Source organism: Lactuca serriola, chromosome 8 (genome assembly GCF_051521515.1).
Source record: "Lactuca serriola cultivar US96UC23 chromosome 8, Lser_US96UC23_V15, whole genome shotgun sequence".
Lineage (NCBI taxonomy): Eukaryota > Viridiplantae > Streptophyta > Magnoliopsida > Asterales > Asteraceae > Lactuca > Lactuca serriola.
In genome coordinates this window covers 169,804,405-169,819,298 of record NC_136415.1, presented here as the reverse complement: position 1 = coordinate 169,819,298, position 14,894 = coordinate 169,804,405, and the positions used below count along the sequence as shown (strand labels likewise).

Here is a 14,894-nt window from a genome sequence, read left to right as displayed (position 1 = left end):
TTTTAGTAAGTTATTTTGTTGATTTATCACTTAAACTTCTGTCTAAAACTAAAGCTTGCAAAATGGGGGTTAGACAATTCAAAGCAATTCTAGTTAGATGTTCGATGGCCTCAAAACAATTTACATAAGATATGTTAGTCGGATATCATAAAGCATCATGTATATTAAAATTAATCACTTCATCATCAATTTTCATGGAAAGAGTATCATTAAAACCGTTAATTTTAGCTTTTGCGGTTTTTAAAAACGTCATTCCTAATATGATTGAATTTTTGTTTGATGCGTCATCATGATTTACGATATCTAAAATAAATAAAATTTGACAGGAAAAATCAATTCATCCATTTAGATTATAACTTCTTCCGATATACCTTTTGAGAATATTGTCGAATGATCAACCAACTATAAGGTTATCTTGGTTTTCTTTAAGTGTCCCAAATTTAATGTTTTTGAAAATCAAGGTTTCTCTATTTTCAAAGAATCATGAAGAAACCAACATCTTTGCACTTTGGGGCAACCCTTTTTGTAAATTTGCTAAAATGTTTTTGCTAACTTTTACGTGTCATTACCTTTTAACCTTTTCTTTAATGTACAAAGTTATTTGAGAAAATTTTCATACCGTTAAACTTGTTTAATTGCATAAATTATATGGACATTTATATCAACCTTTCTAAAGTTGTCTATGATATTTTGATCTTCTCTTTCACATTTTGTGCTCCTTAGTCTTGATGGAAATAGTGGAATGATTTTTATCTCTCTTTGAATTGTATTTGCTGGTCTTGGAGTTTCCTTCACAGTCTCTGTTTATTCTTTTTCAAACACTATTTATTCTTCTTTTTCCTCAGGTGTGCTTGGGGCCTCATATTCTTTCCTATTTCTCAAGGTAATGGCGAACAAATTGTGCTTCGGATTTTGCTCGGTTTTTTATCGTAGTTTTCCTTGAGATTCCAGTTTTCTCATAGAAGTTTCAAGATGAGCCATTTGTCAATTTTTCAAAAGTTGGATCAAAAGTCTGAATCTAATCAAACCATAGGGACAATTTCTGTATTTTACTTTAAAACAGTTACAAATATAAAATGCATAAAGAATTTATTTTATATGGCCTAGGGACTAATTACGATAGAAACTGAAACCACGACGATATTCCACGAAAAAAAAAAAGTTAAGGACCTAAATTCAGAATATGAAAAACCATGGTGACCATTTATGAAAATAATGTAATTTTGATTTTGTTCACATCTAGTCTCTTCCTTCTTTTACCCATATCGTTCAATTTGTAGAATTTATTCATTTATTATCCTTATAACCTACACCAATGAATACACTAGGGGTGTTGATCGGGTAATATTTTCGGGTTTCGGGTAATTCGGGTTTTTCTTGTTAAAAAAATTACCCGTTACCTGACCCAAATTAAGTTCGGGTAATTCGGGTTTGGATAATTCGGGTAGTTGGTCGGGTATGGGTAATTCGGGTATTACCCGAAATATTTAATTTTTTTGAATGAAACCTGAAAATAAATTTAATGAAATAAATATGTCGTGCTCTATTAGTCTTGTTTATATAAACAAACGAGGCATAAACGAAGTTAGTCAAACTTTGAACATTAAGATTTTTTAGTCAATAATACTTGAAATATAAAGTAATCTTTTAATAGCTTAATCTAATCTAATAAGATGTTAAAAAAAAATAATTAAAGATCTTAGTTTAAAAGTTTAAAATGTTTAAGATAATTGTAGTCATAAGTTTTGCCATGTTTTGAAGTTTCGTCAATATAATGAGTTTGTTAGTTACAATAAAAACTATAATCTAAAAAACAATTAAGCTTTAAAGAATATGGTGACATATAAACAAATGTTTTTAATATTGTTGGTGCCATACTTCCACAATAAAAGAGATTCATTTTTACAATAATGATTAGTTTAAACCGGATCAAATACCTAATACAGAGTACAAATTTTACGAGAAAAAAAAAAGATTTTTAAAATAATTCGGGTATACTCGAAACCCAACAAACATATCCAATACCCGACCTGAAAAAAATCGGGTTACCCGATTACCCGAAAAAATTTACCCAATACCCAAAAAAATCAGATCGGTAATTCAGATAATGGGTATTTTCGACAGGGCTAGAATACACCACCGAGTCGAATGAGTATATAATTAGTGTCAATAAGTTAGATAGTAAATAACATAATAAATAAATAAATAAATATAAATAAAATCAAAAATTCATTGCGCTCTACTTATTACTCTCCTTGGTCGTTTTTTTATTAAGATTGGATAGTTATTTTCGTAAAATACTCTTTAGGTCTCATATTAATAGTTAATGTTTCCTTTTTATTTGTTCTAAAATAATAACCTAGTTTTAAAAATGGGAAAATGACTTAGGAGGGTAACTACCTCTTATCCGTGTTCACATATTGGCAACTTCTTATTTTTTGTACATAATAAAGCAACTAACTTGTTTTAACTGTTTAAATAACACCAATATTACCGGCTAATACCTGTTTTAACCGGTAACTCAAACGGAAAATGACTTAGGAGGGTAACTACCTCTTATCCGTGTTCACATATTGACAACTTCTTATTTTTTGTACATAAGAAAACAACTAACTTGTTTTAACTGTGTAACATCTCAAAAATCATGACCAAAAATTTCGTTTTTAATTTAATACTAAAACCATAATTGTCAAACCATTAATTTAATACTCCAGCATCGGGCCCCGCCCGGCATCAGGCCCCGCCTGGCATCGAACCCCACTCGGTATACATATTTGTCTCTTTTAGGCCCCGCCTATGTCCGGGCCCCGCCCGCTAAACACATACAATCATATAACATGCTAACACATAAAGAAACATACTCTACTATATCTCTGTCCTAAGAAACATATTCTGCTAATAATGAGATATGGAACTTCGTCCGTACTCAGCTAGTTCTAGTCAGGGCTTCAGCAGTGCAAGGTGAGTCTCCTCACTGTGTGAATGGATCTAAGGCCACAATGCCAGCCCATGTAGTCTATGAGTAGGAAGACCCGGGGGTTAGCCCTAGGCATTGTATGCTAGTATGTTATTCCAGACCAAGGTCCGATGTCGGCGGGTGCCCGAGGAATGTTTGCATGTTAGATTATACTTGTTGTCTGTGTGATACTTGTATGTTTCTGGTAGGGAGGTGAATGTGGGCGAGGTCCCGTATCTCATCACTAGCTGAGTACGGACGATGTTCCGTATCTCATTATTAGCAGAGTGTTTCTTAGGACATGAATACAATAGAGTATGTTTTTCTTTATGTGTTAGCATGTTATATGATTCTATGTGTTTAGCGGACGAGGCCCGGAGACAGGCAGAGCCTAAAAGAGACAGATCTGTATACCGAGCGAGGCTCGATGCCAGGAGGGACCTGATGTTGGGCGAGGCCCGATGCCGGAATATTAAATTAATGGTTTAACAATTATGGTTTTAGTATTAAATTAAAAACGAAATTTTTTATCATGATTTTTGGGATGTTACACAGTTAAAACAAGTCAGTTGCTTTCTTATGTACAAATAATAAAAAGTTTCCAATATGTGAACATGGATAAGAGGTGGTTACCCTCCTAAGTCATTTTCCGTTTGAGTTACCGGTTAAAACAGGTATTGGCCGATAATATTGGTGTAATTTAAACAGTTAAAACAAGTTAGTTGCTTTATTATGTATAAAAAAGAAGAAGTTGTCAATATGTGAACACGGATAAAAGGTAATTACCCTCCTAAGCATTTTTCCCTTTAAAAATAAATATTCATTTTATTAAGGTACCTCAAATGCAACAATGAGTAAAACAATCATTTCATTCTAATAAAGTTGATTTTAATTTATATGTTTTGTGTGTTTGTGTGTGAACAATAAGGTTGGAATATAAAGAATATAAATTTCGTTGAATTTCTTTGAGTATTAAAAAGAAAAACGTGGTAACTTTTGTGAAGATACCTTATTTAAATTACCAAGAACGTATCCAGCCCAAATCTCCTGACGTTAAGTGTGTAAGGAAGAAGTATATAAGTATTAACCATGCTGTCTAGAGCCGACGTGTGTTTACTGTCAATCTTCTAATCAATTCACCTCCTCCACTCTGTAGTACTTGTCCTTTCTTCCTCGGCCATTGACATGAAAACACTGAATTGATAGATGCATCCATCAGACTCACCCACCTGACAACCCCTTTTTTCCATCTTCTCGCTTCTACTCCTCTATGTTTACTTCTGTCCAGGTGCTCCTATATAATCACAACTGCATTCAAGAAGACGACGGAAAATAGAGGCAACCCTAACGCCTTTTTCTTCATTTCCTCTTTAGTTCTTCGCTATCACTACTACTACTTCTCTTTATATAATCTCCACTGAATTTAAGACCAACCACCACTTGAACCACACACTCACTCCCTTTAGAACAACCTTAACTTTCCTAATTCATTAATTGCCTCCCAAAACCATAACTTTCCTATGGAAGCTTTTGATCACACCCACTATGTCACCACCTTTCCGTTTTCTTATCCTTTCGCCACCAACAACACCACTACCACCACAATCTCTCCATGGATGGACAGCAGGATATGGAGTAAACTCCCCCAAAGACTTGTTGATCGAATCATCGCCTTCTTGCCACCGCCTGCCTTCTTCAGAGCTCGATCTGTATGCAAGAGATGGTACTCTCTCTTATTCTCTCACACCTTCCTTCAAATGTATGTTCAGATCAACCCAAAACCCTACTTTTTCATCTTCTTCAAACAAAAAACCACTCAACCTAAAACCACCACCACCACCACCACCATCTTTAAAACCATTACCACCACCGCTGCCGATAACGTTGTCCCTCAGGAAGGTTACATCTTTGATCCCGAAACTCTCTCGTGGCATCGTCTCGTTTTCCCACTAATCCCACATGGGTTTTCTCCCACGTGTTCCTCTGGTGGACTCATATGTTGGGTGTCTGATGAAGCAGGTTCGAAAGGCCTGCTCCTTTCAAACCCCCTCTTCTCATCTCTAGTGACTCCACTTCCTTCTACCTTGAGGCCTAGACTTTTCCCTTCTGTAGGAGTAACCATAACAAACTCTTCAATAGATGTTATGGTGGCAGGGGACGACATGATATCTCCTTACGCCGTCAAGAATTTGACTACGGAGAGCTTCCACGTAGACTTCGGTGGTTTTTATTCCATCTGGGGCACCACTTCTTCTCTGCCTAGGCTGTGTAGCCTGGAGTCTGGCAGGATGGTGTACGTGCAGCACCAAGGAGGTTCAGCAGGGAAATTCTACTGCATGAACTACAGTCCTTTCAGTGTGTTGGGGTACGATATGTCGCGAAACGAGTGGTGTAAGATCCAGGCTCCTATGAGGAGGTTTCTGAGGTCTCCGAGTCTGATTGAAAGCAAAGGGAAGCTGGTGTTGCTAGCGGCGGTGGAGAAGAGCAAGCTCAATGTCCCGAGGAGTCTAAGAATGTGGGCACTCCAGAGCTGCGGGGCAACGTGGGTGGAGATAGAAAGGATGCCGCAGCAGTTGTATGCGCAGTTTACGGAGTTGGAAGGAGGGAGAGGTTTCACTTGTGTTGGAAACGGGGAGTTTGTGGTGGTGATGATTATGGGAACGGCAGCGGAGAAGGCGTTGCTGTTTGATTTTGGAAGGAAAAGATGGGTTTGGATTCCTCCGTGCCCTTATGTTAGCGGCGGCGGTGGAGGTATCGAGTTGAATGGTTTTGCATACGAGCCTAGACTTGCCACGCCTGTGACTGGACTTCTTGATCAGCTGTCTACTCTTAATAATCCCTTTTAGCTTCCTTTTTTATATATGTAACAGCTACTTGCCTTTTTAGGGTTAATTATGTGATGAATCTAGTCATGAATCTACAATGCATTACCTAAAAAATATTTAAATATGCAAGTTATATTAAAGCCATCGTAGTATCAGAAAAAATTATACACCTAAGTTTGTATTTGGTTTAGTATGTATGCTAATTCCGACCAAGAATATGTTGGATTATTTTGAAATGAAAAATATATTATTATCTTTTAATTAAAGTTAAAGAAATACGAAACAAGTCTCTAATATCTAGCATTTATGATCTACAAGCCACGCATGGAGGTTGTTTCTAATTTATGTTTTCTTTGGCTTCGAAAAGCTTGTAAAGTTGGTTGATAGATATGAGATTCCCATCAAACCAAAATTAACTAGATTTGAGGTAGAAGATTCTTATTCATATCTGTTACAACACTTTATAAATACACATGACATAATTGTACATTAGTATGACTTTTTAAGATGCGCGACTGACCATGCTTACGTGCATTTTATATATATATATATATATATATATATATATATATATATATATATATATATATATATATATATATTGTTGGCATAGGCTCATTCATTTTGTATATCCTAGTCTAAGCTTTGGCCTTGTGTATTATACTATCGTAATGAGAATGAATCATTGTCGGGTTATGTTCCTAGTTTTATGGCGCTAAAAGTGGGGTGTACATGTAATGGGAATAAGAGTTGCATTGTTCTCGTAGTAATTATGGGTTAGCTCGTTATTCATATTGGTGATAAGATTTTTCTCGATAACTGGGGCATTGATGGATTGGATGTATGTGAGGGGATCAACCCGAGTTTTGAGTTCATGTAGAAATTTGTGATGGAATGTTGATCACGACATTTTGGGCAACATTCTTCCAAATGATTTGAAGAAATATGGACTTTTCAAATCCAAATTTGAAGTGGTTCATAAATTCATGGCTTCACTCTACATGTACATGAAGCATGAAGTCCCTATATAGAAGGAAAGTGACAGGATTTGTTAGAAAATAGGGGATGAATAGATTGTTTGGATTCTCCGAAAGTCGTGATTTACTATCAAATTGAAGTATTTCGATGGTACAGATCGAACACTCAATTGGATGAAATTCAGAGAATGAAATATGAGAATATATGTAAAAATGTTCTTCAAGATGTACCAGAAAAATGACCAAAAAACGGATATATCATTCTTGTCTGAAAACTGTCAATAGACAGTTACAAACTATCATAAAACTACCAAACCTGTCATTAAACGGATCTCAGGGAAAAAAGTATCAACTTTCTAAAATTGGATTTTTAATGCATTTTTTAATATAGCAACATAGTCCAAATAAACGGATCTCAAGGAAAAAAGGGTCAGCTCGATCCCAGCTAGGGGTGTAAGTGAGCCGAGCTACTCGTGAGCTACTCGAGATCGACTCGTTAAAAGCTCGACTCGATATCGAACTAAACGAGCCCGAGCCGAGCTCGAGCCCAAATATGAGGCTCGTTTATTAAACGAGCTCGAGCCAAGCTTCAGCTAGTGGGCTCGCGAGCCTAAATGAGCTTAAACGAGCCTATATATATATATATATATATATATATATATATATATATATGTGTGTGTGTGTGTGTGTGTGTGTGTGTATATATATATATATAGAGAGAGAGAGAGGCTCGTTTAAGCTCGTTTAGGCTCGTGAGCTCACTAAATTGTTCACGAGCCGAGCTCGAGCTTCATTTTAAGGCTCGAATCGAGCTCGAGCTTCTTCAAAATTAAACGAGCTGAGCTCGAGCTTGGTTAGGCTCGGGCTCGACTCGACTCATTTACACCCCTAATCCCAGCCAGGGGCTCTGCCCCATGGACCCCGCTAGGGGCTGCCGCCCCTGGGACCCCGCTCCTAGGGATGCTGCCCCCGGACCCCCGTTCGTTTAGGGGCTTTGCCCCTAAATAACAATGTACTTTGAATCTTGAAAAACTTGAACAAGTGTGCACTCCTACACCATCCTAACTTGTTCAATATTCAAGAAGATCACTTTTGGTCAACAAATTTAATCCTATTACACTTAAATAATATTTGATGATATAAAATCACCAACAAACCTCCCCCATTTAAGTGTAATCCTGATTAAACTTAAAACAAAACATAAACAACAACAAACTGATGCATAAATGAAATGTCGTGATGATTGAATTTCATATTAGTATATTAGTCAATCCAAATATTCAAATATCAGGGTGTCTCTAAGGATTGAACCATTTCTATTCAAAGTGAATACATGAAGATAATATACACACCAGTTTACATTCTCATAATTTCTAACTTGACACTATATTTTACTAGTTTGTGTCTCATCTTTCAATAAGCATATCAAAGCCAAGTCCCAACTTCTTGAAGCAGCTACACTTCATGCTTATATAGGTAGCTCTTTTATTCTTGCACTTGCAAATGCAATTTTTCAAAGAACTATTAAGAAATAAATTTTCAACCTCCTTAACTTGTAGTACTGAACACACACCTTGGGATGATCATAAAAATGTGTCCCAATCTTCAAATAGCAAGCTTTCCACATTGAATTCAACATCTAATATTGCATTAGATGGGAATTGGGTATCTTAATATAAAAGATTTTAAGTGGAATTTAAACCCATCCCTATAGCCGCCTTGTGCACATGATCTCTTGCTAACCCTTTGGTTAGATGATCGGCTAAATTCAACTGAGTTCTTATAAACCCCACAGATACCACACCAGTCATGATGAGCTCACGAATCATGCTATGTCTAACACCTAAATGTCTAGACTTTCCATTGTACACTTGACTATAAGCCTTAGCCAAGGTTGCGACACTATCACATCTAATATAAATGGTAGATATTGGTTTGGGCCATAATGGAATTTCATAAATCAAATTCCTTAACCACTCAGCTTCTTTACCAGCAGCAGACAATGCAACAAACTCAGACTCCATGGTTGAGTTAGTAATACAAGTTTGTTTCTTAGATGCCTAAGAAACGGCGCCCCTCCAAGAAGAAACACCCAACCACTTGTAGAGGAGTGATCCTCTAAGTTGTTAATCCAGCTAGCATCTGAATAACCTTCCAAAACAGAAGGATATCCACTATAAGTTAAACCATAATTCATGGTCCCTTTCAAGTACTTGAATACTCTACTCACAGCTTGCCAATGATGTGAACGAGGATTACTAGTATATCTACTAAGCCTTCCCACAACATATGCTATATCAAGCCTAGTACTAATCATGGCATACATTAGACAACCAATAGCCCTAGAATATACAAGTTGAGACACTGGAGATCCTTTATTTGGTAAAAGCTTGAGACTAGGATCTATAGGAGTGCTAACAAGAGAACAATTCTCAAAGTTAAACTTTTTCAATATCTTCTCAATGTAATGAGATTGAGAAATCGAAATCCCATTGTTTCCTTGTTTAATTCTTATACCAAGAATTACCTCAGCCTCCCCCATGTTTTTCATTTCAAAACTGGATGATAAGAATTTATTGGTTTTATTAACTTCTTCTAAATCAGTACCAAAAATTAACATATCATCCACATATAAACAAATCATGACTCCTTTACCAGAAGTATCAAATTTGCTATATACACACTTGTCAGCTTGTTTCAAACCATATAATGATTTCTTCAACTTGCACACTTTGTGTTCATTTCCAGGCATCACAAACCCTTCAGGTTGTTTCATGTATATTTCCTCATCCAAGTCACCATTCAAGAATGCAGTTTTCACATCCATTTGGTGAATCACAAGATTATGTATAGCTGTAAGAGCTAATAATAATCTAATAGTAGAAATTCTGGCAACATGAGCATAAGTATCAAAGAAATCAATGCCTTCCTTTTGTCTAAAGCCTTGGATAACCAATCTGGCTTTATACTTATCAATTGTGCCATCCACCTTCATTTTTCTTTTGAGGATCCATTTACATCCTAATGCCTTGCAACCAGGAGGTAAATCATCCAATACCCAAGTATTGTTATGCATACAAGAATCAATCTCATCATGAATTGCCTCTTTCCAGAAATGAACATCCCTAGAAGCCATAGCTTCACTGAAAGTCTTTGGATCCTCTTCAATATTAAAACAATATTGATGTTGAGAAATAGTTTCATTCCTTGTTCCTTCAACTAAATATAGTTGAAAATCATATCCAAAAGACTTAGCTTTTCTAGCTCTGGTGCTTTTCCTAGGTTCAAGTATAGAAGTTGCACCACTAGAAACATCTTCAGCTTGAGTAGTACTCTTATTGGAAGATTGATGAATCATAACCCTTGGTCTAGGTATAGATGTAAATCTTTCTTCATCAAAGATAGCATCTCTTGACTCTATCATTGTGTTTATAGACACAAAGTCATTAGATTCTAAAACATAGAATCTATATGCTTTGGAATGCTCAGCATATCCAATAAAGATACAATCTATACCTATCTCACCCAATGTTTTCCTTTTGGGTTCAGTGAGCCTTACAACTGCTCTACAACCCCAAATTTTGAGATAACTCAAATTTGGTACCTTTTTACACCAAAGTTCATAAGGAGTATTATTACTCCTTTTATTTGGAGTTCTATTCAAGATGTAACATGCAGTTAACATTGCCTCACCCCAAAACCCTTCACTTAAACCAGAATATGAAAACATGGAATTAACCATTTCTTTCAAATTCCTATTCTTCCTTTCAGCTACACCATTTTGTTGTGGTGTATATGGAGCTGTGGTTTGATGTATTATTCCAGTTGATTCAAAATAAACTGGATCATAATACTCACCACCTCTATCAGTACGCAATACTTTTATTAATTCATTTTTATGAAGCTCAACTTGTTGTTTATAAATTTTTAAATTTATCAAGTGCTTCGTCCTTAGAATGTAGCAAATAGATATAACAACATCTAGATGCATCATCAATAAAAGTAACAACATACTTCTTGTTTCCAAGGGAAGGTGTTGCATGGAAATCACATAAATCATTATGTATAAGATCCAACATCTTGCTTTCCCTAAAAACATCTTTGAAAGGTTGTCTAGTGATTTTAGTTAGCATGCATGTTTTACATTTGTCATTATTTTGCATATCAAAAGCAGGAATTAAACTCATTTTAGACATGTCTTTTAATCTCTTGTAATTAATGTGTCCTAGTGTAGCATGCCATAATTCAAATTTATGAAAATTATTGCTAGTACTACTAGAAGCCATGCAAACATAATTATCACTAGAAGGATAATTAATATTAAGCCTAATCATTCCATTACATATATATAGCCAAATCCCATAAAACAACCATGTCTTGACAAGATATACTTGTAACTTTCTAACACTTGTTTGTAACCAGAATTATTTAATACAATTTCAGACACGAGATTCTTACGAATCCCTGGAACATATAAAACATTGTTCAAACACAAACATTTCCCAGAAGTAAAAGTAAGTAAACCAGATCATATGCCCTTGATTGGTTCAGTTGCAACATTTCGCATATTTACAACAGATCCATCTTTAATTGGTTGAAAGTCCTTGAACCAATATAGATCTTTGCAAACATGACTTGTTGCTCCTGAATCAACCCACCATGCAACTTTATCCAGGGTCGTTCCAAACATATTTTGGGCCCAGGGCGAGAGAAAAAATGGGCCCTTAAAATACATAAATGTCATCAAGTTTTTTATAATAACTCAATAATTGAAAGAAAAGTTCTTGTGTTATCTTCTAAATATAACAATTTCCATAAAAAATTTGGGCCCTTTTGAAATATGGGTCATGGACGGTCGCCCCTATCGCCCACCCTTTGGGACAGGCCTGACTTTATCATCCTGCACATAAAATGCTTCAGAAATCACAGAAATATAATTCTGAATATATTTAGAATTCTGCAATGAAATAGATATATGACCTTGTTGCTTTTCTGGATCCTTGGATCCACTTGGTCCAGCACCATCCTTATTCACTTTGCGAAGACGACAATCTTTCTTGAAGTGACTCGGTTTGTTACAATTCCAACAAACCAACTTAGCCTTCTTGTTGTAAGACTTGTCATCCTTTCCTTTAAACTTCCTTTTTCCATTAGACTTCTTGGGATTCTTTGAACTTTCTCCTTCCACCATGTTCACAGAAGAGGAACCAACTTGGTTCTTGCCTTTAGGATTGTTATCAAGTTCTTGAGTCCTTAAGGACTCTTCAATCCGTAAATGACTTCCAAGTTGAGTCAAATTTAATTCCTCTTTGTTATGTTTTAGATTATGTTTAAAATCTTTCCAGGAAGGGGGCCAGTTTGTCAATTATCGCAGCCACAGCAATGGCTTCATCCATTTTCAGATTGTGTTGAGCAAACTGTCCTAGGATCCTTAACATTTCATGGAATTGTTCCATAACAGGCCTAGAGTCAATCATCTTGTAACCCATAAAGTTACTGACAAAAAACTTCTTTCTAAAAGCATCTTCAGCCATGTATTTGGATTCAAGAGAAACCCAAAGTTCTTTTGCAAATTCAAAATTTTGATAGATATCAAAAATAGAGTCAGACACACCATTGAGAATATGACCACGACATATGTAATCATCATTTTCCCACTTTGAACTCCTTCTTGTTGCCTCCAAAGGTTCATCTTCAACAGATTTTGGTAAGATTGGCATGGGTGTACTCAGAACATACACCACTTTCAGAGTGGTAAGGAGAAAGTGCATCTTCTTCTGCCATCTACAAAAATATTGCCATTCAAACTTGTTCAATTTGTCAAACTTGCTTGTCATATCCTTCACAGAATCACCACTTGCCATGATTACAGAATACTTCAATTTTTGTTAGAAAATAGGGGATGAATAGATTGCTTGGATTCTTTGAAATTCTTGATTCACTATCAAATTGAAAGTATTTCGATGGTACAGATCGAACACTCAATTGGATGAAATTCAGAGACTGAAATCTGAGAATGTATGTAAAAATGTTCTTCAAGATGTACCAGAAAAATGACCAAAAAACGGATATGTCATTCTTGTCTGAAAAACTGTCAATAGACAGTTATAAACTGTCATAAAACTACCAAAACTGTCATTAAACGGATCTCAGGGAAAAAGGGCCAACTTTCTAAAATTGGATTTTTGATGCATTTTTTAATATAGCAACATAGTCCAAATAAACGGATCTCAGGGAAAAAAGGGTCAGCTCGATCCCAGCCAGGGGCTGCCGCCCCTGGGACCCCGCTCCTAGGGGCGCTGCCCCCGGACCCCCATTCGTTTAGGGGCTTCGCCCCTAAATAATAATGTACTTTGAATCTTGAAAAACTTGAACAAGTGTGCACTCCTACACCATCCTAACTTGTTCAATATTCAACAAGATTACTTTTGGTCAACAAATTTAATCCTATTACACTTAAATAATATTTGATGATAAAAAATCACCAACAGGATTAACACCTACAATCTACAAAGTATTTTTGGTATGTTACTCAACCATGGAAAATCTAATAGTCAAAGATACCCGTCCATGAAATAATTAAAGGAAGTCCCAAGGATTTCTACTAAACTTGTATCACAAAATCAATCTCCCGATGTGTATATTGTTACTGAGCCAAATTCAAATGAAAATGTTTCAAAATATATAAAAGAACATGTGGAAAAGTTGTGCCTCTTGGGCTATGAGATTGATGAAATTTTCTTTCAATAATAAATGAAAAGAAGATTATTATGCAAATTTGGAAAATGAAATGGTTTTAGTGAAAGAAAAAATTACTAGATGCAATTAAACAGGAACTTATCTAGCATATCACATCTTTAAATGAAAATATTTTAAAACTATTTGGGATGACTGAAATACATGTTGAAAATTAAAAAAGGTTATCAAAACTTGGTGCATGTGATTATAGCATGTATCCCATCTGGTTAACAATCAAATTTCATATCAGTGATTTTAGTATCACCAAGCCATTTTAGTATAATGAAATTTACAAATTATCAGTGTAGTTAAAATCTTGATTTTATTATGAGGTAGGAGGTACATAGTGTATGTTTGTATAAAAATGAGTTTGATAATGGTTTGACCAAATGATGGGGGTCAAGGTATATGCACCCCCTTGTGGGGTCCAACGGGCGGCGGCCCTGGAGAGGGTCCCAAAGGTATTCTTATGACGTAAAGAATATGTTGAGAAAATTCTTAAAAAGTTTAATTCTAGTGATTGTTCTCATTTGATGTAACGCCCAAAATTTCATACCAAGTACACTCGAAAATTTTCATTTCTCTTTTAAAAAATTTGTAACATCCATAAAAATCATTAAAATTTTAAACTTTTAAAATCAACCCAAAAATCATAAATTGTTTACAACATAGTTTTCAAAACATGTTCCATATCAGAGTTTCTCAAAATCATAAATCAAAACATGAGGATGTGAACGATCACGCCTTCGCCTTCCCGCGATCATCTGAAGTACCTGAAACATAACCCAAAGTTGTAAGCCCAAAGCTTAGTGAGTTTCCCCCAAAGTACAATACAACACATAATCATAATAACATCATGCATATGAAGCCTTCAGTCTGACTGGAACGCCCCACCGGCCTACAGTCTATATGGTACGCTCACAAGACCTTCAATTCTCCCCCACTTGATCTAGACTTCATCCTTAAAGTCTGATGCGATGAATAGCTCTGGATAATGCTCCTGCATCTAAGCCTCTGGATCTCAGGTCCACTCATAGCCCCTCCGATGCTACCACTACACCCTGACCAAAGGTATTTCCTTGTTGTGCAAGACCTTCATCTTTCTTTCCACAATAGCCACTGGCCTCTCAACATAGTTTAGGAACTCATCGACCTGAATATTGTCCAAGGAAACCACTACATCCTCATCCAATACACATTTTCGCAGTTGCAAAACATGGAAAGTGTTGTGAATCTGACTGAACTCCTCAGGTAGCTCCAACCTGTAACCAACCCTGGCAATCACTCGAAATGGCCCAATATACCGGGGAACCAACTTCCCCCTCTTCGTGAAGCGTAACACACCCTTCCAAGGTGAGACCGTCAGTAATACCATATCGTCGACCTGAAATTCCAACG

The 14,894-nt window shown here is 36.0% G+C and overlaps 1 protein-coding gene across 1 annotated transcript; it reads left to right on the top strand.

The window, feature by feature from the left end:
• The first annotated feature begins 4,476 nt into the window (after window positions 1–4,476).
• On the top strand, window positions 4,477–5,840 carry LOC145068931 (protein UNUSUAL FLORAL ORGANS-like). Its single transcript, XM_079015900.1, has one exon. The coding sequence runs from the start codon at window positions 4,477–4,479 to the stop codon at window positions 5,800–5,802; it is 1,326 nt and encodes a 441-aa protein (XP_078872026.1). The 3' UTR covers window positions 5,803–5,840.
• The last annotated feature ends 9,054 nt before the right edge of the window (window positions 5,841–14,894 follow it).